The sequence below is a fragment of the Mustela erminea genome, chromosome 1, assembly GCF_009829155.1.
Source record: "Mustela erminea isolate mMusErm1 chromosome 1, mMusErm1.Pri, whole genome shotgun sequence".
NCBI lineage: Eukaryota > Metazoa > Chordata > Mammalia > Carnivora > Mustelidae > Mustela > Mustela erminea.
This window is the reverse complement of record NC_045614.1, coordinates 120289838-120316284: the sequence shown is the minus strand read 5'-3', so window position 1 is coordinate 120316284 and position 26447 is coordinate 120289838. Positions and strand designations below refer to the sequence as shown.

The following is a 26447-nucleotide window of genomic DNA, read 5'->3' as shown; positions in this document are numbered from 1 at the left end:
GAAAAACAAGAACATGCTTTTATTATGAAGATTTCTCCTACCCACCCCAGCAAAGGACTTAGTATGTGCCTTTCATCTATTACCTCATTTATGCAAGTACCATTATAACACCTGTCCTTTACACTGAAGACAAAGCAGAGAGTGGGCAACCACCAGATGGACAAAGGTTCAACTGCTGGAGGGCCAGTCTTTGTTTTTAACACCACATTTGAGAATGGCCAGTCCTAGTTCATTGTTCTTATTAGTGAAACTCAAAAGCAGCTCAAAAAATGGACAAACCCTCCTATCAGTCTGAGGTTCAGAGAAGTGATGCAGATTAGGAACTACATTCACCATGGATAATACAGTGATACTCACATTCCAATCTAGGGATGTCACATCCTTGTTGCTTGGGACATCTTGCCCTCCTTCTCGTATACAATGTCTAAGTACTAACTGCGTGGAGCCACTAGTGCTATTTTCACTAAGATTCCATATTCTTGCTGTTGAGTCTCCAGACCTATAAAGTATGCAACATATTTTAAATCCTCACGATATTCTCAAGTATCCCAGAATCAAAGTGACATATTACATACTATTATTAATAAGGCAAATAAAAACTAGACTCTCAGAGAACTCCATTTCCAGTATTTTCCTTAGTCTCCATTATGGGGGCCCTAGGCGCTTCTGAAGAAGTAAGTTTACTTAAACCTTCTAAGATTATGGGGGCACCTACGTGGTGCAGTCAGTTAAGCGACCGACTCTTGGTTTTGGCTCAGGTCACCATCTCATGGGTCATGAGATCAAGCCCTGTGTCGGATCTATGCTCAGCACTGCGTCTGTGTGAGATTCTCCCCACTCTCTCTCTCTGCCCCTCCCCCTCCCACTTGTGCTCGCTCTGTGTCTAAAATAAATGAATCTTAAAAAAATAACTTCTAAGATTGTGTTATGAAGAATAAAGATCTACAGAGGAAAAAAGACCACAAAGCAGCAAAAACCTGAAATGTAAGTAATGCTTTTATAAAATGTGTAATAGTTCAGTATGATATTTTTATAAAAAATACATTCTAGTTTCACTTTGAGAAACATACCCCGATGCCAAGAGATCACTAACGGGGTTCCAGGCACAGATGAAAACTTCAGATTCATGGCCCCGTAACACAACTGCTTTATTAGGAGGGATTTCAACATCCCCATCCACTTCCATCATATCAGTATGATTATCTGTGTCATGAGAAACAAGTAGAAAATGCCAATTAGGTAATATTACAACATCTGGGGGGGGGTAATTCTTAATCAGCAAATACCTCCTTTATAATATACAGTGCAACTTATTTTTTAACTATGTCAGGTAATGGTGAAAATAACTGTACATGAGAAATAAATTCCCATCTTTAGTTTAGTACGACCCTACTATTTTTAAAAGATGTACCTGAGTATGTGTTTGGGTGGTGGGAGGCAGTGAGAAAGACTGCAAAAAGGTTAGAGCCAAACAAGGCTAAACTGATAAAATGATCTGAATCAAATATAATCCATGTCAACACTGTTCTGACTTTCTGCCAGTAGGGGTTGCTGATATCATTCATATAACATGAGAGTTGCCTTTATATCTCCATGTCAGAGTTTTACTGTGTTAATGACTAGTATTACAAATTTTCCTTAGAAATCAAAGACAATAAAGCTTATCTAACAGTAGAAAATGTTTCTAAAAATGTAAAGAAAATAGAATCCATGAAAGTAAGTCTAGCTTTTTTGGGGGGGGAGGGGAGCTTCAGGAATAAAAATCTGAATTGTGATACAAGTTAGGGAAACAAGTTGGCATAAATGAAACAGATGATGTTACTTCAGTCTGGAAGAGGAGACATCCACATAAAGAAAAATACTTTTTCTGCAAAGGCATTTTTAGAAATTCTTATTTCAGCTCACTTGCTATAGTATGTGCTCCGTTCTCCTCCCCATTTGCTGTGTTTTCTCCATTTTTTGCAGACCCCTGCTGGTTTGTGGCGGCTGTGGAGGTGGCGGCAGCTGCCGCTTGCTGCTGTGCGAGCTTATCCCTGTAAGCTTGCTGTCTTGTCTGTACTACATCAGGCATTACGGCGTCTATCAGGGACAGAGACTCTATTGGCCGACCATCAAACAAGGTACCATCCTGGATGTGGAAAATTTGGAGAAAAGAACCGTGAAAGAGAACACATTTAGAACGAAGCAACTGTAGGTGCCTCGTTAGCGCAGTAGGTAGCGCGTCAGTCTCATAGAATGAAGCAACTGTGAAGAGCTGTTTCAATTTTCCTCCTCCTCATCTAGGTCATACTGTGAAATATTGCACAGAGAAAGTTAAAATATTCAAAGTAGTAATAAAACGTAGGCCCAGGTTATAAAAAGTTTATTAATTAGATTCCACAATTAGACTAGCAATGACCAATATGAAAGAGTTCATACAATGGTAGGAGGCTTGGTGCCACGTTAGAATAAATACCTCTTTACAACTAAAAACTTTTAAAACAGCTTTGTTGGACTCAAAAGTTTGTGATTTCATTCAAATACTGAAACAAGAAACAGACTTCAGATATCCTGCCATACAATCATCTCATTTTACTAATGCTGAGACAGAAGCACAATCAGGTTTAAAGACTTGCAGAAGTCACACAGCCCCAGTCAATGGCAATGAGGATCTCCTAATTGACGCTATTCCTAGTGTGACCTGAGGACTGAAAGCACTGCCATCACAGCCTGTAGCTTGTTGTAAATGGACAGTCAAACCTACGGAATGGAAATCTCTGAAGGGCTCAAGAATCCGTGTTTTAACAAGCTCTCCAGGGTAGTCATATGCACACTACACATAAAAAGTACCATCGTAACTCTGAGACTGGTGCTCTTTAATTTTATGGGGTAGCTGTAATTTTCCAAAGCTCCTCTCATTGGTATTAGGAAGCTCACAATTAATAAAAAGTTCTCCAGGAGGCACAAGGAGACAGAACAAGTCAGAAATAGAAACTGGATAAATGAGCTAGGAATATGCATTTGTAAGGCCTGATTCATGATAAGCTGGTGGACAACCTACAGTGGGGTGATGGGGTGCTCTGATTTACAAAACCTGGCACATCTCTCTGAGCTCCACGTGTTATAAATCCTGACCATATATGAAAATTTTTAGCTAGACCAGGGTTTGCAAACTTATTCTGTGAAAGGCCAAACAGTAAATACCTTAGGTTTTGCAGAGCATAAGGTCTCTATCACAACTATTCAACTCTGCCACTGCAGCACCCAAGAAGCCAAAACAATTCATGTAAGTGAATGAGCGTGGCTGTATTCCAATGTAAAAACAGGCAAGCAGGCAGGATTTGGCTCATGGGTCATAGTTGGCTGACACCTGAATTTACCTATACATGAATCTTATTAGATAGGCAAAAATATCAAGAGTTGGCTTTAATTATAAACTGCCTTCCAAAATCAGGTCTAACCAAATAACCTGAGGTTTTGTAATTTTTCAGACCATCAATTATGTTCTCAGTATTGTTGTCTTAAAGAAACACAAAGCACAATGTTATTGTTTTATAGAAAATTATTTCTTATTATTTACTTATGAAACCCTAGAAAGGGAAATAAACTAGAACTAATGGTTCTTACAGTTCGAAGCCAACCCGCCTTGCCCGTTCAACCTGATTGTGACATAAGGAACACCACTCTTCGATTCTGTTAACCTAGTGAAGCTGAAGTCAGATAATGAACAAACAAGAGAGCAGATTTAAGGACAAATTTAAGAGTTTGTATTGAAATAAATTTTCCTTACCTCATTAATACTAACTTCTGCCTCTACATACTGTAGACCTTTCTGGATGATAGAAATCAATGCAGCAGGTGGGACAAGGGCACCATTTATGTTAGACTGACTGATATGGCTTTCTATACCAAAGGTAAACGCTGAATGAGAAAATCCTAAAAGCAAAGAAAAGGTATAAGAATTTATTTTCCTAGTGACAACATGTTATAGGACACAAATGAAAGACCTCTGTAATCTTTCAAATCACAATCCATCTAAAATCCCAGACTGTTAACTAAGGTCAAATATGTTTAAAAAAAGAAAGAAAGAAAAAAAAGAAAGAAATGCCCAAATTCAAGCATATTAACTTTTACATATTTTCCTTTCCACTTTAATTACACAAAATATTATATGAAGTCTCTAATACATACAAAATTTAGCCACGGCACATCATTTTCCTCAAAGAATAGCATCAAACTTTAAAGCTGGGGGTTTGGAAATCATGTGAATCCACTGCTTCACTTTAGATAATTTAGGCCAAGTTAAATTAAGGTGACATTTATTATTCTGTACTGTATTTGAAGTTCTACATAAAAATTATCAAACACATTATAAATCCAGTATTTTGCAGAATTTTTTAACTTAGGAAATAAAAAGCAAACTAAAGTTTATTTATAAAAACAAAAATAATTTTTATGCTTAAATCTCACTGTATGTATGAGTTAAATGCAAAAAAGAATTACTAATTTTTTGCTACTTAGTAATAACCCATCTAAATGAAAGCTTTAGAAAACAAAAGTTAGCAAGTAAATACTGAGTTTCTGTCAGCAATTCTTTATTTTAATTTGAAATACTTAAACCTAAAACACATAATAAAAATCTCTTTATGTCGGTCTTAACTTTTTATGAAAGTTAAGTTCAAACTTAAAGGTAAAATTCTAGTAAAATGATAGATCCATGTGTATTCTCTTTACTAAAACATCCATCAGAGGTTATCATTACACAGTACCTATCGTTAATGTATTTTAAACAATTCAATCACATTATACATATAATATGGAATGTTAAGAAATTTCCATACTAAGTAAACTGAATGAATATGGGCTTACTTGTGTCTTAAATGGATTAACCCACGTAATAACTGTTACCTAGCCTATCCTAGTTTTTTAGTGCTAACTCTGTTTCTTGCTGCATATTGTGCTTCCAGTTTCAGGCTTCTTGTGACACCTATAAACAGACTAGAATAAAATACTACGGACTCACAGAAAGCATGTGGCTAGGAAAGATTTTAATTGGCCAGTAGACAAAGTCCACCTAAGCTGGTTTTCCTCATGGCTTCTTCCCTCTTGGAAACACCTGGCCATTCTACTCCTGCAACCCATAGTGAGAAGTGAAAGGACGTTACTTTTAAGACTTAGATTTTAACTCATGATTTTGCCTACAGGCATGATAATTATTGAACATATTTATGGTTTTTGGCCCACAGCGATGGCCAAAAGACATAGCAATGAAACTAAAAAATATACCAACGAAAAGGAGCATCATTCTGCATCATTGTCCCTATCAGGAAACCAACAACTACTTGAATATGAGTAGATTCCAGATTGCCAGGGTAGAAGGCTAAGACTAAATGTTGGGAAGGATGTAAAGAGATGGTAAAAGATAAAGCAGTGAGGCTGCAGAGTCCCATTTTCAATTATATGCCCTTCCCTAAATAAATTCTGCAGTCAATCATAAATGGGAAGAAAAGCTAAACAGCCAAGTGGCTCAGAGATTTACAAAGACTTCAAGATAGACAGTACCATTTACGGAGGGTCTCCACCATGCATACATACATAGTTTTATTATTTTATAATCTGAGCTAACACATGGGAAAACTGCCACTAATAAGATAAGGATTTATATTTTAAGTTTTTGTTTAAATTCCAGTTAGTTAACATACAGTGTAATATTAGTTTCAGGTGTACAGTTTAGTGATTCAACATCACACAACACCTAGTGCTCATTAAAAATTCCCTCCTTAATACCCATAACCAGTTTAATCCAGCCCCCCACCCAACCCTGCCTCCAGTAATCCTCAGTTTGTTCTCTACAGGTAAGAGTCTGTTCTTGGTTTGTCTCTTTCCCCCTATGTTCATCTGTTTTGTTTCTTCAATTTCACATATGAGTGAAATCATATGGTATTTGTCTTTCACTGACTTATTTCTCTCCATCCATGGTATTGCAAATGGCAAGATTTCATTTTTTATGGCTGAGTAATATTCCTTTGTGTATATACAACACATTATCTTTAAGAGGATAAGGATTTAAATTCATTCAGAGACCATGGAGGTAACTACTACATTTCATTTCTCCTACTGAACAATTAAGTTGATATACGGTCAAGGATAAAGTGAAGACAGAGTGAGCTCCTATTACTAACAGAAAACAAAGGATTACATCATTGTTCTATTTCAACTCAGGCTGTTAGGAAGTGGTGTCAATAGTGCATGAAACATTAAGACATCTTATTAGCAATGTTTTTCAGGTGTTTTGACTTTCATAAGCCTTACAAGTTTTAGCAAAGTCCAGGACTTCTGAACCCTCTAATTCATGAATATAATTTAAATAATCAAAATTCATCACATTTAGAACCTGTTTAAATTAGACAGAGTTCAAGCTTACGTTCAAGAATATCCTAAGAGTAGCAGGTGCAACAACATTGATTGGGGGCTAGCACATTGTGTATCCTGAATTTTTCTATCAGACCAGGAGAGAAGCTATCCCAGGTGCTTATATCCATCTCCAGTTATCACAGATGTGCTTACAATGCTCTCAAATAGTAAGAAAACAGCACTGAAAGGGTTATTAGCATTGTTTGGACACTTCACATTTAATGTCTACTCTAAAAAAGTTCCAAAATTAAAAACACTCTGCCCCAGTAAATGTTGAATTCAACTGTAATTTTGAAATTTATAGTCCTAGCATTACATGGCAGCTTAAAATTATATTCAAAACTACTTTTCTTACTCCCCTCCCTAAAACTTCATTTTCCTTAGAAATCTGACCGCCTTCATTATACCTGAAAGTCATCCTAACTTTCACCCTGACCCCTGGTACTTCACCAGTCACCAAATCCTAACAATACTAGTTTAGCTTTCCTGTTCTGCTAGTGCTGGAATCTGGAGTTCAGTCCCCATCATCTATTGTCTACAGTTACTACCCTAAGTTCCTCTTTCCCCAGCCCAGTCCATTTGCCACACTACAGCCAGGGAATTATCTGTGAAACAAAACCAATCACATCACTCCTTACTTGGGCACTTTCACCGATCCCTGATCCCTTTGGCACCTCCTAATAAAGGCCATACTTCTAAGTACAATACACAGTTACCTTTGTAATCTGACCCTACTTATCTCTCCATATTCATCTCCCCAGCTCCATGCTCCCCACCCTTCTTCCCATTACACATTAAATTTAAGTGATTCTCAATTACTTGTAGTGCTGTAGTACTGTGAATATGCTATGCTATCTCACACTTTTATAGCTAATGTGTTCCTAAGTTCTTTCCTCCTATCTGAATGGAGGGGAAGTCCTTTTATCACTACCCCAGAGGATGATCTTTCTCTGCTATGTTAATCCTACTGTTTGTTACATGTATGGTATTTACCACACTGAACGGTTATCTTGTATGTGTACGACTATCTTGTATGTGTACGACGCTAGACTGGGCTACTTGAATAAAGAGTTGATGTCTTTTCATTCTGGAAACCTAGAATGTTACCTAATTTAATTAATTCTCAATAAATATTTGATAAATCAGTACGCAATTCTACTATAATGTATTTTGGCACACCAGAAAACCTATGAATCAAAACAAACATACAAACAACATACGACTTAAATCTTCCTTCTAAAACTTGAACCAGGTTATGCCAAAGAATATCTCCATTTATCTGTAAATACATGTGCAGGAAACACTTTTTTAGGGACGCTTTTGATTTACATAGTACAGAAGGCAAAAGAGATTCACCTATAACATCTATGAGATGTTAAAGACTGGCTTGATTGCTTAAAATAGCATCCCTTTCTTCCCGGAATAAGAGCAAATCTGATGTAATAATACCTCCATAATCAAGTACTCTACAAATTTGCTAGGGTGATTAAGATTTGGGAGGTGGAAAAGAGATTCCAGAAAGAAAGTAAGGCTAAAAACCATGAAGTTCAGTATACAGTAACTCGGGAATAAAGACAAGCAGTGGCAAGAGAGGTGTGGTGACTCAGGAGCCCATGAGACTACACATGTTTCCCAAATAAAAAACAAGATCACAAAACCACTGCTTTCTGCACACTGCTTGTTTCAGGGAAGGCATTCCCTTGGGATGACAGGGACTGTGTTCTCAAAAAGGTTTTGGTTGTCCAGAGCAACCCAACTCCCCTTTCAGACAGACTACAGGAATATGCAAATTGACCTACAGGGAGACTCAACAACACCAACAACACACAAAGCTGAACTATTATCATGACACAGTCCAGAAGGAAAATCTAATAACCCAAGATCCTACTGAAGTTTCAGGTAAAAAACAAAAACAAAAACCAACCCAGAAAATTACATCCCTGCTCCCATCATGACAAAACCTCCTTGTCCCCAAATCCATTTGCAACTGTGTCCTGCAGACCCAGATTTTGGTTTATTCTGAAAAGTTCATACTTAACATGCTTAAAAGATTCTAGACAATGTGAAAAGGAGGAGGATCTTGCATGTTGGGAGATGTAGACCCAGTACTTACTAAAAAAAAATGGACAACATGGAGAAGTAAAAACATTACAATACCAAACCCAAGTGTAATTGTTAATATTTTTATATTTCCTTTTTTTCTCTATACACCGTTTTCCTCCATCACAATGTAACACACAATATAACAAATCACAATACAACACAATATAACACACAAGGGATGCTATCTTCTGTGCCCTAATTTTGTCCTTAAAAATATATATAACCATGAACATTCTACATGAATTATATTATCATACTATTTGGCCAATGAATGCACTCAACTAGTAAATTACTCATCTCATCTATGGATAGCTTAGATTTTCTCAGTGTTTACTATTTAGGAATGTTACCTCAAATACCTACATGTATAGGCTTTTAACAGGTATTTATTTTTCTCTCCTTAGGATGGATTCCCTCAAAAGCTTGGGGGGGGGGCATGGGCATTTTAAACGAAGTTTTTATAACTGCACAACTGCATTGCCCCCCAATTATACAAATCTATAGTGCCATCAGCAATTTATGTTCCCCTACACCCTTATTATGCTGGCTATTCTTGAACAAAATTAGCAAGAAGATTACTAGTAAGACTGAACAAGTTCTCTATTTGGTAATTACTAAACGACATCTGTCTTTTAACAAGCATGTCAGCAGTAATGTGTAAATAGGAATTTTCCTTTATCAGCAAAAAAAAGAAAAAATCATTCAGCTTATAAAAGAGAAAACTGATTTGGAAGTATAAAATTTACTACGATTTTTGACAAATACTTGCCGTTTATTGTAGTCATGTGTACAACAACTATATGTGCAAATCCATGTTACTGCAGATTTTATTTGATTATAAATCAAAATGTATATATACTTAACCTGCATTTCTGTAGCTGACCAATTACTCATAAAAATGAAAAGAAAGACTAGAGGTGGACATACACAATCCTGAACTCTCCTCAGTCCAGGGCTTCATGGCTAGTGGCACTGAGACCTGGTTTAATCTGACTCCATTCAGTTCATTGTTCAAGTGTGTTTATAAGTGGCACCAGCAGAAAGACACGGAGGAAGGAATGTTTATCTGGCCCCGTTACCTTCATCTCAATCAAGAGAAACTACACTGTCATCTGATTGCTGACATTTTCTTAGCCACTGTAGGTAGGGGTAATACCAAATCATTAAATGAAAAAAATAAAAACAAAACACAACAAATAGGCTCCATGGTGTTACAGATCAGAATCTTATGTTATACATAAACATTCAGGTTAGTCTGTGCCTACTACAATTATGTGTAGATTTCTAAATTAAGTGTGTATGCTCTCATAAATAACAACATCTGAAGGAAGCATCGTCTCAAAATAAGTGGGGTGGTGCAAGGCCTACATTCAGAGAGACTGAATATCCATCCGCTGGAAACAGTTTGTGAACAGTGGAGAGAGCTGGGGATGGGAGACAGAAGATGATCTTTCATGAACCAAATACTTTAAGCTCACGTACATCATCACTTTTTCATAAACTGAGACTGGATGGCAAGATGAACATTAGTTCTAAAAACATGAGGATTTTAAAAAATGATAGCATTCAGAATCAAAATCTAGAAGACAGTTCAGTCATAAGGACGTACTGTTCTTGAATTTTCCAGTTAGTCTTCAACCATAAAATGCAACTGTTTCACAGCATCCAATATTAAGTACACTATTCAACAACATGCTACTGAACTCTTATACATGTCAGAGATGATAGTTTTACACAGAAACGAGAATTCTCCCTCAAACCATTTAAAGCAAAATAAAATTACATCTTACACAAAGCAACAAGAAATAAGGTGGCACAAATTCACAAATAATTGCCAGTACAATTTCTCTAGAAAAAAAACTCAATAACTAAGAGAAGACTCAAAGGTGATGTAAGGGGTGGGGGAGGGAGGGAAATTTAAAACCACCTTACCTCTTTTAAAATTAACACTGTATCAAGTTCTGTTCCATACAACTTAGCAGTAACCCCTTAGTGCTTACTTACTCTGCATATGGTTGCTAGATGTGAGTTATTAGGGCAATCAAATTATTAATGCCCTTGGGCAAATGCTAATTAAATGGAGCATACTGAATAATCAAGTCAATCATTACCTATGGTACTACACTGTCAAATACAGTCACTCGATTTTCAAGTCATCTCAAAAGAGAAAAAAATTTTCTTTCCTAGAAAATTTTTGTTGCCTATGAAAGCCTACATCTATTTCAATGAAGTACAAAATGGTGATGACTAAAGAAACTGGCTAGAGACAAAACGGAGAAAAATTAAGTTACAACATTTAATAAGGACATCTTACAATAAATACTTTCCTCTTAATTAGTTTTAATGAGTAGGGGAGGGTGACTTATTTCAAACAGACCTATAAAAACATTTAAGGCTGAATATCATAATGTAATCCCTTTTGAACAAGCAACAACTTTTATGGATGAAGAAAAAAATAAAAAGTTATATAATTTGGCGAGAGGGACAGACTTCTAATAGATATCTTCTAGTGCTGATAATAGTCATAACAGGATGGTCATCACATGGTATAAAGTATTTAAAACAATTTAAGGGGTTTTATTCTCTCTGGAGACAGATACCATAGTCCAGTCAACGTTAAACAGTATTTACAGGAACAAATATTAGAAGTTCTTGTTGGAAAACATCATTTCTAAATTATATATTTATCAAAAAAAGAACAAACTTTCATAAGGTATTTTTTGGACTTGCTATCTGAGGGCTTTTAGAAAATGAGACAAGCAAGAAAAAATTTTACTTTCCTTAGAAGTGGTAGTCTTTAAAAACCAGTCTTGGGGGGCGCATCTGGGTGGCTCAGTGGGTTAAGCCTCTGCCTTTGGCTCAAGTCATGATCTCAGGGTCCTGGGATCGAGCCACATACCGGCTCTCGGCTCATCAGGGAGCTTGCTTCCCACTCTCTCTTCAGGGCGCCTATGTGGCTCAGTGGGTTAAAGCCTCTGCCTTTAGCTCAGGTCATGATCCCAGGGTCCTGGGATAAAGTCCCGCATGGGGGGGGGGGGTCTCTGCTCAGCAGGGAGCCTGCTTCTCTGTCTGTCTCTGCCTACTTGTGATCTCTGTCTGTCAAATAAATAAATAAAATCTTTAAATTAAAAAAAAAAGTCTTGTGAAGGTCTTTTCACAGGTATTTTCTTTGTCATGAGTACTTCATTTCTTCCTATCTCCTAATCTAATTAAGTACTCCAAAATACACCACAATACACCCAGAAAAGGAATTACTCTATTCCAAAATCAACTTACTTGCAAAATGGCCTTTTTTACATATAATTAGAGATCAGAATCAAGAAGGAATAAGTCACCAAGTACTGAGATGGCCAGATTCTGAGCTCTATCTGAAACCTGGTCTGAGCTGGCAGAACTATCAATTTCCTAAACTCTTTCCCATCTCCTACTTCTGGAAGTAACTTCAAATGAATGTCTCATGGTATCCTTTATGATATAAACATGCCCCATCATTCCTATAAAATCCTGCCTATAAATACAAATACACCACTTTTAGTGGCACCTCCCTAATGCTTAGTAGGAGATATTCTCACACCCCAATCTCAATTTGTACACTTCATGCTTTCTACTTTATCTCAAATAGCTACCAAATATAATTTTTCTTTCAACATCCTGTGAACATGCTATATACCTGATGTCAACTTTCTTACCAACTTCTAATTGTCCTACAAGTAATATGGACCAGTGGCTTTCAAAACTTTTCAAACTTTATATACCCAAGAAACACCTGGGACATTTGTAAAATGCAAATTCCTGAACCACATTCGCCATTCTCTAAGTGATTCTGATGCAGGTAGTCAGAGGATCAAATAGAACTCTGGTATATGCGGTTCTTAAAATTTATGGCAAGTTGCATTCCTAGAAAAACTAACATAAGTCAAATGTCATTAGTTGAACCTGATTTTCCCCCATGTAAACAGTAACGTCAATAGGAAGTTACACATTTAATAAAGGGACTGATGTTCACATTTTCAGAGATGTGGCTTAACATCGCACTTCATGACAGGTACACTATAAAATATAAACCTTTCTAAATACACAAAGCACAACTAAGAATACAGTAAAAAATTAAGGACTTATTATGTAAGTAAAAAATAAAGGACTTATTATGATAACCAGCAGTGTACCACACGGTTTTTTTAAAAAATATAATTCTTGCTTTATTTTTATTTACTACAACACAGAACACCTTAAAACGTGGAATTTCAAAGGATTTTCTCTGAGAACATTAGTAACTTCAAGAAGACTTCTGACAATATTTAACCACTGGATAGTGTTACAAAAATTACTCCAGGGTATTATTTTACTGCCTCTTCTACTTGATGTATTTTCTTTTCTTTTCTTTTCTTTTTTTTTTGGTGGCAACATCACACAACAATTTACAGGCTTCTGTTTGCTACAAAATCTGAGCATTCATCAACATCTCTACCTTCACCTTGTCTCATTTCATCTCAGCATAGGCTGAACTACAGGATGCTGCTGAGTTATTCCAACTGTTTCCAGAAACAACGGTTTCCTGTGATTCAGCCTAAGCAGTTGCCTTTATAATACACCTACAAGCCACTACATACATTTCTCATCTACTCTGTTGGCCCTTCACAGCATGGTCTACTTTTGTGTCCGAGGTCTCAAAGCTCTGGCTCAAATGGCAGTCAGATTCAAAGGCAGAAAAAGCAGGAGTTCGTTTTAACCTAACAATTCTTTCAATTTTGGCCAAAGTTACCAAGTAACAATAATAAGGCATGTGCATCTGTCTTATATATGTTAATAATCACTACGTCAGGTCACTACTTTTTCCACTTTATTAATCATTTTAATCTTGCTCAAAATATTCATGGATATCATTTTAGGATCTGCCTTCAATACCAGCTGACCAGCTGAAAAAGAAAAAGAAAAACAAAACAAAACAAGATGCACTCATTTCAAAGCTTCAGAATAAATTATTCTGCCTTAGTTGGCTGCTTTTAGTTTCTCCTTTTCTGCCCTCATTAGCCATCATTTTCTCAGCTCTTTCAGGCCAGAGAGAAGCAGCGATGGTGCCTGGGACTAGGAACCCCCAGGGGACAGCAAAGCTCAAAACTGGAGCACAGCTGGCAAAAGCTCGGCAAACAGGGGCGTGTGCACTCCCTGCGTAGGAAAGGATAATGACTAAGCCCTATCAGAAGAATAACTATCATTTCAAAGTCAAAACTGAGGGTTCAGTTCCTACTTCCAGCTTTCTATCCTCCCTCAAATGAGCCAACCACAGTTACCCTTTTACACAAACACTATGCCTCAACTTACTACTACAACATCCCAACTTGTATGATTTCTAAAATTCAACCTCTCCAGCTTATTTTCAACTTTCAAGTGGTAAGAAGTCCTGCTAACAACCTGCGTGCACCAGTGCAGTCAATCTTCCCTGGTCATGTGTCCCATCCACCCCACGCTTCCCCTCTTCTATTTTTACATTTTCTTGCTTAATCCATCCCACATTTTCCCTTGTAGTCTTCCTTCTGTTTTAAGATGCCTCTTAATCTGTTTAAAAATGAACAGATTTACTTAATATTTATTACAAATGGCCTCCAATGATTTAATATATTGGTCACCCACCAATAAACACATCAGTAAGAATTCGGGTCAAGAATAAACTAAATTAATAGGGATAATGATTGAGAAAACATTCTGAAAAAATATGGTTAATTTAGTTATTGAAATGCTAACTGCAATTAGGATCAGTAACATTTAGCTGAGGATTCTGAATATACATTATCAAATTGATGCTATCTGAAAGTTTATATGTTCCTACTGACCATGTGCAATCTCATAACAACTTATAAAAATGGTCTTTGAACAATGAAAGCCAAACCATTTGTTAACAAATATTTGCCTGGGATGATTCCAACATATTTGAAAGAGTCAGAGAGTTAAACCATGCAGTAACACATAGCTTTAAAATGGCAGTCCAGACATTAAGGAAACATACAAAGTTCAACAGTTTGGACTGATACAAATTTCAAATGCATAAAAGGTTATTTTGAGAATATTAAAATAATTTGAGGCCTATTTACTTTATGAAAGTACTCACCTGACTCTTGCAAGTATCTATATACCAAGAAGTTGACCTCATCACTGCTTATACTCATCTTTATTCCCACTTAAACCATGAGGTCACAACACAGGATATAACCCTAAAAATAAAACAAAGTTAATTAAGTATTTTCTCAATAAAATATTTTTAGACAAAACGTAAACAATGTTGTAAAAACCATTTGATTTTATTAAATGATGTAAAATGAAGGTTCTATATTGCCTAATAATAAACCCTAACAAATAAAGTTATTCCAATAGTTAGTAATAGATTATACAACCAAAACATGGCTGGTCTATTTTTCTGCAAGGTAACATATTTGCAAAAAGGATTCAAAATTTAGAAAAGGGCTTTAGCACTGTATTTTATATGACTGTATCAAATAGCATTAAAAAGTTGTTTCCCCTTTCTCCTTAACTGTAAAAAAAGAAAAAGAAAAAAAGAACAGCACATTTTAGGAATCAGAATATTATATATTTAGGAAAAGAATGATTTTAGACCACTGGGTAAGGGATGAGCCATCTACATTGGTTTTGTCTACATAATTTGAGAGGATTTGAGGTCTCTGTTCTCTCAACATCTAACCTACAATGTTCAAGTTTCAGAAGGATCTGGCTACATTGTAAAGCAGAGAGGTAGGAATACAATTTTCAAAACTTAAATGATATTCTCTTAACGGACATACTTAAATCTTGAATTCAGAGAGAGGAAAAAAGGAAACGAAGACCTAACTTAAATATGTTCTCATTATACTTATCTGTTCTCATGTCACAGAAAAGAAGTCAGCAAACATCTTTTGTACAGAGTCCGACAGTAAATATGTTAAGCTTTGCCTCCCATACACAGTTTCTATTAAAACCACTCAACTCTATGGTTGTAGCACAAAAGCAGCAACAAACAAGATGTAGACAAATGAGTCAGGCCATGTTCCAATCAAATTTTATTTATGGATGCTGAAATCTGGATTTCATATGATAAAGTTGGATCATAAAATATTTCTCTTCAGACTTCTTTTCAGGCACTTAAAACAACAACAACAAAACCACCTTTCTTAGCTTGTGGTCCTTATAAAAGACTAGTGGGCCAGATCTGACCCACAGACTGTGTACTTTTTTGGTCCCGCATTTTAAAAGGATAGACTGACATCTATTCAGTAAAGGGCTATCTAACACTACATCATCAGTCTCTTTATGATGCAGAGTTCACAGGATATTTAGAAGTCATAAATTAACAAACACCCGAGTAGGCTACTGTGTGAGGGAAACTGCTGCTGCCCTAAGTTGTGGAAATAGTAGTGACTAAGCACAACAAGCTTCTGTCACAGGAAAGAAGACAAACAAGAAAGTAATAACAATTTTCCAATGACACACACAGAGGAATTCCTGACCAAATTTAGAAGCCAGGAAATACATCTTGAAGAAAGTATCACTGGTGTTTAGACCCGGAAGGATGGACTAGGAGCGGGAGGACATAAATACTTGTGGGAAGAAGGCAGGGAAGGGAAGGAATCCAGTGAGCAGTAAGAGTTAGTGAAAAGGTTGGATGAAGAAAGAGAAAACAAAACATGGAAGTAAGGCTCGAAACACAAACAAAACCCTGTTCTGCCGGGCCTTGACAGCATTACTTACAGAAAATATACTGACAGGTTTTAAGCAGGTGGCAGAATCACCAGATCGACACTGTATAAAGATCATCCTGGCTCTGACATGCAGAAGAGACTGGAAGGAAGATGGACTGGAGTAAAAGCTGAGGTAGTAGGATGTTGCAGGGACCTAATTAATAAATGAAACCTGGGCTGTGGCACTGAAGCCAGGAAGAAGTTCAGGGGGTTCCAAAGTGTGACCAGCTGGACAAAGGAATGAGGTGAAAGGAAGAACCAAAGGTTCTTTGAGGAAATCTGGATTCACAGTACTTCCACAGAAGAAGAGAAACCACAGACAAAGAGTCACAATTATCTTCATAGAAAGAAAAAGGTACTCTTCCACAAAATTAACTCAGGAGGTACAATTAATAACCTGAATGTTTTGCATAACAAAAGTAAATACTCCTTTGATGATTTTGGCTCAGGACATCTTGTCTAGATGCTACTATGGTACATTAAGTGACTCGTGCCCTGGAGGGTATCTTCCTCAGTTTTATGCTGACGCACAGTAATATGTAGCAATGTATCTGGCATTCAGAGTATATATTAAATAGTCAATTTCGAAAGCCTGTTAAACTGAATAATTTTAAAAAACAAAACTAGAGTGGCTCAGTTGCTTAAGGACTGACTCTTGATTTTGGCTCAGGTCATGATCTCAGGATCATGAGACTGAGCCGCACACATCTGGTTCCGCACTGGGCATGGAGCGTGCTTGGGATTCTCCCCCACCCCTGCACCCCATTCCTACTCTTGCATGTACATGTGCTCTCTCTCAAAAAACAAAACAAATCCAATCCCACCCATTACAGAATTCTAAGAAATTAAATAATTTGACCAATCATGGATATCTGTTTGTAAGGGAAACAATTCATCATTATTTCATTAACAGGATTTCCCAAAATGAGATGTGGGGGAATCCAAGTGAAATAAACTGATAAAGAAAAAAACCAGAGTATTATTTTCCTCTAATATATCATTCACTTCAACATTCAAACACTGGTGCTGAAGTACCTAAGATTCATAGGTTTTCAATAAAGCTTGGTTCTAATAAGCTAAGGTCATCAATGTCTCAACTTAAAGCAGTGATCAGTGATGCTTCAGCATTACCGAATATATTCCAGGGCAAAGAAAAATACAAACCAAAATGATATGTTATTGTCTATAAATGTTCCTATAATAACTACATAATGCTGGTAGATTTTAAAAGATCATCACAAAAAATGCCCAAGAAGTAGAACAGAAAAGTTCCTATCTGTTCAAACTGCTATTTATTTTTTTTATTCCATTCACAATGCTGTAGTATAACAATTTCTGGAATCAAGAGTAATATTTTTTAAGGGAAAGGGGTAAACTGTTCAAATTACAAGTATTGTTCCACCTGTAGTTCTACTTCAGCTAGCTCTTATATTCCTAGAAAGAACCTTATTGCTCCTCATGTGTGTTGTTAGGGCAGACAAATCTCTATGCTGAGAGTAGGAATAGAGAGATAAAATAAAGTTCACCCAAGCCTTGCAGAGTTCAGTTAGTGAAGAGAAACATACAAAGGTATCATTAAAAAAAAAAACAAAAAACTCTAAGTTTAATGCAATCTGTACTAGAGGTTTTGGTCCCAATTGCAATAAAACTACACAGAGTCTACAAAGACTTGAGTTTATCCATTTTCAAAAACACTTAATTCTAGAGTATGGTTTGTATTAAACTAAGCCTTTTAAAATTATAATTTCAAAAAGACACCTGAAAAGAACAGGAGATTGCACTACAAAAAGAAAACATTAAGACACATTCTTGAATGAAAACCTCAGTCTTCACTTTCAAAATACATTAAAAGTCTGTGTGCCAAAGAGCGAAATTAGACTACCTCTTTAGTGGATTCACGATGGCTTTGTACAACTGCTCCATTTTGGTGTGTTTGCTAATACAGCTAAAATGGGTCCTCTATAATGTGATATAGTACTCTTCATCCGTCCCAGGTGAAGACCAGACATTCAGATACCAGCTATCACTCACTTTCATAGTGTATACAAGAAGCCTTACCAACGCATCTCCTCCACTGTGTACAACTATCTTTAAACAAGATCACAAAACAGCAGCGAGACATTCACCACACCTCTATCCTATACCATCTGGGTGTCAGGTCTGCAGAGATAAAAATAAGACCTGGGGCGCCTGCGTGGCTCAGTGGATTAAGCCGCTGCCTTCGGCTCAGGTCATGATCTCGGGGTCCTGGGATCGAGTCCCATATCCGGGTCTCTGCTCAGCAGGGAGCCCACTTCCCTCTCTCTCTCTCTCTGCCTGCTTGTGATCCCTCTCTGTCAAATAAATAAATAAAATCTTAAAAAAAAAAAAAAAAAGTCCTGCCCTCAAGGAGCTGATGGATTATTAAATGAACAAGACATTCAAAATGAATAATATTTCCAAAAGTCACAAAGTGATTTGGGATGGGGGGAGCAGTGGGAGAGAAAGAAATCTTAAGGAGGCTACACGCTCAGCAAGGAGCCTGACGAGGAGCTTGATCTCATGACCCTGAATTCATGACCTGAGCCAAAACCAAGAGTTGGGTGCTTAACTGAGCCACCCACATGCCCCCCGACCCAAAGCAATTTTTTGGTATATTCTGCCTCATCATACTTATTTATCCTTAAACAGTAAATGAATTGAGTTCTAAAAATGGGAAAAAAAAGTAAATGACTTTGTAGTTCTCCATCCTAACTCTCAGAACAGCCTATAAACTCTAAGAGCTTTTATCCACAATGCCTATCAGTTACAGGCAATTAGTTAAGTCAGATCCATAGCTATATTAGTCAAATGTAAATATAAAAATTAGTCTTAACTAATATTTAGCCAAGTGTTTATATTAATAGTACACTTAATATTTTCAATCTTCACTATGAAATATTTTACTTCAAGACATTACAGACAGTAATTTAACACCTGTTACAAGAACAGGACTGCTGAGACAATTTAGTTAGGATTCATTCAACTGAGAATGTACATACTTTCAGCATCACAAAACTGAGCTCAGCAAACACACACTGAACAATAAGTGCCTCACAAATTTAATCATCTCCCAGGACATAGACATACATTCTTTTCTGAGTCCATTGCTGGAGTAAGCCAGCACCCAACTATAAACCTGTATCACATCATTTTAAATTTAAAAAAATGAAAGGACAGGGAAAGTGATGGATAGAAATTAAACCAGAAAGATTTTAAGTGCCCTGCCTACCACACATTATTAAGAAGATCTGGAAACCCTCTGCATAATCCAGAATCAAATGTTTAACTGAAATTATTTTATCTTACACTATATATAGTGGTGGTGTATTATCTTATAACCGACATATTAGTCTAATTTTTGAGTTGCTCAACTATTTGGATGATCCTAAACCTTCATTCCTCTAAGACTGCCATCAGGATATTTAACCTTAAAGTTACTTATTTCTTTTTGGTAGGTGTGCTTTAATTAAAACTCTCAGAATCAGGAAGAGTCTCTACAAGTAAGTAACTGGACGAAAGAGAATAAATAATTGGTTGTTTCTTTTAAACGGAAGTGTTGCTAACATGGCATGTTAGTTTCCAGTGCACAGCATGGTGCACAATATACTATGCTCCCCACAAGTGCGGCTACCATCTGTCACCATACGAAGCTACTCAACTCTGCTGTCTATACTCCTTATGCTGAACCCTTCTACCTCCCGACTTACTAATTCCATCAATGGAAGCCTGTGCCCCCCACTCTCCTTCACCCATTTTTCTGTCCCTCTTACCCTCCTCCCATGGCTATTCTGATACTTACTGAATACCAACAGACTGGGCCCACTCAAGAGAACAAACCAATTTATGGCCCCTCTAGCTGAAACATTAGGAAAACATTCAATTTCACCAACAATAAACACAAGAACATTCTGACTATAACATAAATAAAGATTTTAAAATATTCAACATCACCAAAATTGTGACAAAACAAAAAATACATCTGTAAATACATCTACAAATATCTGCCACAGTTGTTTATTCAAGATGAAAAAGATCAACAATATTAAAAGCTACTAAAAGAACTTTGATGTTGAAAATAAGAATTGTTTTGGGACCCCTAAGTAGCTCAGTCGGTTAAGCATTTGATTCCTGGTTTCCGCTCAGGTCATGATCTCATGAGTCATGAGATGGAGACCCACAGTGGGCTCCATGCTCAGTGGGCAGTCTACTTTGAGATGTCCCTCCCCCAACACAGAGATACACGCACATGCTCCCTTTCTCACATAAATATATAATTTTTTTAAAGAATTGTTTTAATTTGGCAAGTAACTGTCAATGCCACCTTGGGACATTCCAGATTACCTTTAAAAATAAATATGAATGACCCACAGGTGTTCAAGGTAATTGTTATGTTGGGGATGGTACGGTGCTGGGAGATCATCTAGAAAGAAGAATACCTTAGGCTTCTCTGGAACTCAGCAGGTGAGAACTGCTGAGTGACTATAACCAGCAAGATGGTGAAAACTGCAGCTTGCCTCTTGCAACTGTGTCCACTGCCACAGTCTGACAAAAGACACCACTATTCCTGCTTTCCATCTGGAGGACTACTCCATTCATTCCCAGCCCTGTGGTTTAAATGACATGGACCTCCTGGTCCAAAGGAAGGCACTTACTTAATCACTTAGGTCAATCAGCATATTTTATATCTTCAGTTTAGGGCTGACACCCCACCCCCACATATACACATCACCTCCCTCTACCCCACCTCAATCACACCTGGTAGATGAAATGTAGAAGACGTTTGCTGGTTTCTAGGAAAGACAACCTTCTCCTTTCAGAAAGGAGGGGGCAGATAACAAGATGTACATCACTGAGGCTAGAGCAGAGATGAGAGAAAAACAGAGGACACCAGGGAAGATAGACAAGAGAAACTATGTTACTAATGACATCAAATTATTAAACAACTGGATTAAGTACTATCAGAAACCAATTATCATTCTAATTCAATTAAAGAAGTCAAAAATTAATTTTATTGTCTAACCCGATTTGAGACGTCTCAGTTACAACAAAAAAAAGGCAGACAAATAGAGGGAATTATCCGAGATATTTTTTTAAAACAAGAAAATGACTAAAATTAGTGATAGATTATATTTGAGGAAATAAGAAAATGGGGGAGGGGTCACATTTTTCAAATTGTTTCCAGATTAGAAAGTATGAAGAATTATCCATAAAAGTGGGGTGCCTAGAAAGCACAGCCCTCTGGGGAGTCACACTTTGTATGTGTTAAACTAGAGACAAAACAGTACATTCCTGCAGAAATGCTCTGGAGTTGTTAAAATATTACAGCTCATCTTCTATGGAAAGTGGTACCTCTGATCCTGCTCCCCTATAGGAATGGATTTCTCCTAAGTAACTCCAATTATTTAGGGTGATAAACCAGTCCAAACAAACGTAGATGAGATACAGTTGTGGCAGTGGGGTAGTGAAAAGTGGGAAGTAAACACTACAGTAGTCATGCAGTTTTAACAAAACCTGAAAGGGGACAAATGCACTAAAGCACTACTCAGTCAAAACTGGAATACCTCCAATGCACCAGGCACCATACCAGGGGCTGGAGATGTGGCTGAACAAAACTAAATGAAGTAGACCAGGGCCAGACCTGGCAACTTCACAGGTTGCCGTGAAGAAAACAATACTAGCTTGGGTAAGAAAAAATAAAGAAAATTATGAAAGCATAAACCTTAAGACTGAGAGAATAGGTAAGCAAAAGATGTAAAATGCAAGTGGCTTACAGGTTTCTTTCCGTAATAGGCACAGTGTTGGAAGAGTATTTTCCTTTAAATTCAAAAGTCTAAAGTGTACCAAGTCACCTCTGCTCCTGTGTATGTGCACGCTCCTTCTCATTTGAGTGTTAAGGAAAATGAAGCAGAAGAATGTTTGTGATTACTGAGGAATTCCTACATGCTATGTATGGGACGAAGCATTCTACACTTTATTTCATTTCCTCTTCAGTATTAACTTCCTCATTTTAATGTCATACGAGAACAGCATTTCTATATATAGGCATATGTATTTAGAAATGTTATTAAAATACTAAAATTTCCTCAGTTCAAAAAAAATGGAAAATAGGATAGAATATATAATGTAAAATAATTTAATGACTACAAAGAATGAAAATTCTCAGCACTAGAAGGTCCTATGCAGGTGCTAATTTCAAGACGTAACATATATTGCCAAAGCCCCATGTACAGTGCAGGCTGTTGGCACCCAGCTTAAATAGATTACCAGCCACCTACAGAAGTTCCAGATGATGACAGTACACCGCTCAACAACAGTCTCTAAACTCACACAGAATTATATATCAAAATTACTTTGGGTGTGAGTTCTCAATCTGCTGTGGAGCAAAGTATATAGTTTATTTCAGCAAAGTAAAATCTTGCTGCCGTTATCACCCACTGAGTTACCTGAGGAAACTCTGGTCAAACTCTGGTCAAACCAAAACACACTGCAAAAATACATTATCATAACTAAAAGACAAAAACAAAAAACAAAGTGTGTGGGGGGAAGGAAAGGAGACAGAGGGGAGAAATTAAATCTACTTATTAGCAAAGTCATGGTGCTTTACTACCATCTTATGAGATGAACTGTCCGTACAATTCGTATGTTGAAGACCTAACCCCTCTAATGTCTCAGAATGTGACTTTGTCTGGAGATTTGGTCTTTAAAGAGGTAAAATGAGGCCATTAGGGTGGACCCTAACCCAATAATGACAAGTGTCCTTAGGTGAGGAGGGAGAACACCAAGGATGCATGTGCACAGAGGAAAGACCATGTGAGGCCGTAGTGAGAGAGAAGGTAGCTATCTGCAAGCCAAGGAGAGAGGCCTCATAAAGTAATTTATCCTGCTGACACCTTGAGCTTCGACTTCCAACATCCAGAACTATGAGAAAATAAATGCCTGTTGTTTAAGTCACCAGTGGATTTTGTTATGGCAGACCTAGCAAACATATATATCCATCATCGCCAATTCTTATAAACTCTGATCATTCATCTGAAGCCTTTAAAATCATTGATGTTATAAAATTCACAGTTGCTAGGATCTGCCTTTTTTGAAAATTTGCCTTTATTTTCAGGAAACCATCCTGTTCAAAGACAATGAGATTAACAGGATACATTAACATTTTATAATCATCTGCCCCGCAATGCCCCTTCTCCTTGAACTGGCCCCGCCTTTGCACCATGAAACACTCTCAGGAATAGCACTGAAAAACGCAATACACTTAATTTCCTGCCTCATTAAAAATAATTACAATCCTACAAGTGTTAGGCAATAACACTGTTGTATGTATAAAATACGGTAGAATGAGGGAAGATATCTTAAGATTTAGGTCATTGGTAATATAGCTTAAAATATGTATAAAATACATTCTCAAATTTTGCCTTGCTAAATTTTATAAGGTTTCACAAAATTTCATTAAACTAAATGAAATCATGTTTACCAAATTACTTTTGTAAACTATAAAGTGCAACATTAAGATTTAGAAATAGATAATCTCAAGAAAAAAACACAAAGCTCTAAATGAAACACTTCAGCTTATGTTAATATTAACCAAACTAAAACAAAAACAAAACCCAGTACAACAAAATCAAATTATCTGGCTGATTTCTTAAGTATCAACAACAAACAACAGCATATACACGTGTTTCTATATTAACCATGAACTACAACTATGGCTTAATTGTCAAACACTCTGAGGATATCTTTCTAAAGCTTCCTGTGATATTAAGTCCAAAGAAAGGTAAAGAAGTATGTTTCCAAAGAACAAACAAAAATTCTACCAGTGTTCACATTAAGATAAATGTTAAGTTTAAACTGTATTTTTAAAGACCCGATCTAGTGAGATAATTTTTATTCACACTATTAAAAAGGAGACAACATCCTTTTATAAACTTAAGTATAATCAACATACAGTGTTATGTTAGTTTCAGGTATACAATACGATTCAACAATTCTGAACATTATTCAGTGCTCATCCCCACAATTGTACTCTTAATCCTCTTCACCTATTTTACCCAACCGCCCCTCGCCTCCCATCTGATAACCATCAGTTTGTTCTCTCTGTATTTAAGAATCTGTTTTTTTGGGGCACCTGGGTGGCTCAGTCAGTTAAGCATCCTATTCCTGATTTCTGTTCAGGTCATGGTTTCAGGGTCATGAGATCCAGCCCCATGACTGAACTCCCACACAGTGGGGAGTCTCTCTGAGATTTCCTCCCCCTGCCCCTTCCTCTGCTTGTTTGCACTCTCTCTTTAAAATAAATAAATCTTCAAAAAAAAAAAATCTGTCTTTGTTTGCTCATTCTACATATGAATGGAATCAGACATTGTCTTTCTCTGACCTATTTCACTTAGCATTATACCCTCTAGGTCCACCCAGTGGTTGCAAATAGCAAGGTCTCATTTTTTTAAGGCTGAGTAATAGTCTACCACCTCCTCTTCTTTATCCATTCATCTGTCAATGAACACTTGGACTGCTTCCATATCTTGGCTATTGTAAATAATGCTGCTATAACGGGTGCATATACCTTTTCAAATTAGTGTTTCTGTTTGCCTTGAGCAAAACACCCATACTGGAATTACTGGATTATAAGATATTTCTTTTCTTTTTTCTTTTGGAAGAAGGTTTACACTATTTTCCACAGTAGCTGCACCAATTTGCATTCCCACCAAAAAGGAGAAAACAACTTTTAAAAATAAGCTTTTATTTCATTTGATTTATCTAAGGTTTTTTTTTGGGGGGGGGGATAGATTTTTAGTAATTTGAATATAAAATGCCAGTAAAAAATCTATGGCATCTTCAAGAGAAACAAGTGTAGTTTATATTTTTTAAAAAGGTGAACAAGATAGTTTGTAAAGAGAAATTAGCAGGCGATGGCATTTTACCTTCTAATTTTGGCATATAAGCATCTTCCAGTAATTTTTCTAAGAGTGTAAAGGCTAATTTCTTCTTCTTTTAATAGTTACAGGAAATTTTTGTGCTGTGAACTTTTTTTTTTTTTTTTTTTTTTTGGTTCTTGTTGCTTCGTTTTATCATCAAGTTAATGGTTACTGAAGTTCCAAAGCTGAGAAGTCTTAAGAAATTAAAAGTATGGGGGCGGCTGGGTGGCTCAGGGGGTTAAAACCTCTGCCTTCAGTTCAGGTCATGATCTCAGTGTACTGGGATAAAGCCCTGCAACGCACTGGGCTCTCTGCTCAGCGGGAGCCTGCTAGAGACCCTGCTTCCTCATCTATCTCTGCCTGCCTCTCTGCCTACTTGTGATCTCTGTCAAATAAATAAATAAAATCTTAAAAAAAAATTAGAGTATGGTGGTGATAACTTAGAAGAGATAAACTAAATTACCTTTTTTTTTTTCTTTCTTGGTTTCACTGGAATCCAGAGCTCTCAGATACAAATTAAAGATAATATGACCAAAAAATAAGATATTAGATACCTTATATAATTTTGGATAATAGATTTGAATCTTCTGGGATTCTGTTTCCTCACCTATAAAATGAGGAAACATTAGATGGTCTCTTTCACTTTTAAACTTCAATGTTTAAAGTCTGTCCAAGTACATAATACCCTATGCAGAGAGTTACCAGATCACAAAGTGATTTTTAATAAAGCACTTTTAACAAATTTTAAAGACTGTCAGATCTCAGACAGACATCTCCAGAATTTGGGAAAGAGAAAACAAATTCATTTAAAAAACAGTTAAGGGGCGCCTGGGTGGCTCAGTGGGTTGGGGCCTCTGCCTTCGGCTCAGGTCATGATCCCAACGTTCTGGGATCAAGCCCCACATCGGGCTCTCTGCTCAGCGGGGAGCCTGCTTCCTCCTCTCTCTCTGCCTGCCTCTCTGCCTACTTGTGAACTCTGTCTGTCAAATAAATAAATAAAATCTTTAAAAAAAAATGTTTAAAAAAAATAATAAAAAACAGTTAAGTATTATGCATGATGCTTATTAGGATCAACTATCTTTTGTAACACTGACATATGTAAAGACTTGGGCAAATGGTGTAACCAAACCAATTACTCATTAGTAACTGAGATTTCTAACGTCAATCATTTATTCCAACTGTGATTTACACCAGGGGTCTAAAAACTATGGCTTGTGTGTCAAATCCAACCCATCACCCACTTTTGTACAACCCACAACATCTTGTGGTTTTTACAAAACACAGAATG

The 26447-nt window shown here is 36.7% G+C and overlaps 1 protein-coding gene across 9 annotated transcripts in view; it reads right to left on the bottom strand.

Annotated features, from left to right (window-relative positions):
- The window catches only part of TBL1XR1 (TBL1X receptor 1), a 170051-nt gene that overhangs the window by 23274 nt on the left and 120330 nt on the right, over positions 1–26447 (bottom strand). For 8 of the 9 annotated variants that reach the window (XM_032340550.1, XM_032340560.1, XM_032340542.1 and 5 more), the window contains 5 exons: positions 14603–14705; positions 3770–3915; positions 1906–2128; positions 1071–1203; positions 358–499 (listed from right to left, as the gene is read on the bottom strand). In XM_032340550.1, the coding sequence (XP_032196441.1) occupies positions 358–499; positions 1071–1203; positions 1906–2128; positions 3770–3915; positions 14603–14660 (702 nt within the window). In that variant the 5' untranslated portion in view covers positions 14661–14705. The remainder of the gene's footprint in view (positions 1–357; positions 500–1070; positions 1204–1905; positions 2129–3769; positions 3916–14602; positions 14706–26447) is intronic. The other variant, XM_032340614.1, reaches the window with a different exon arrangement.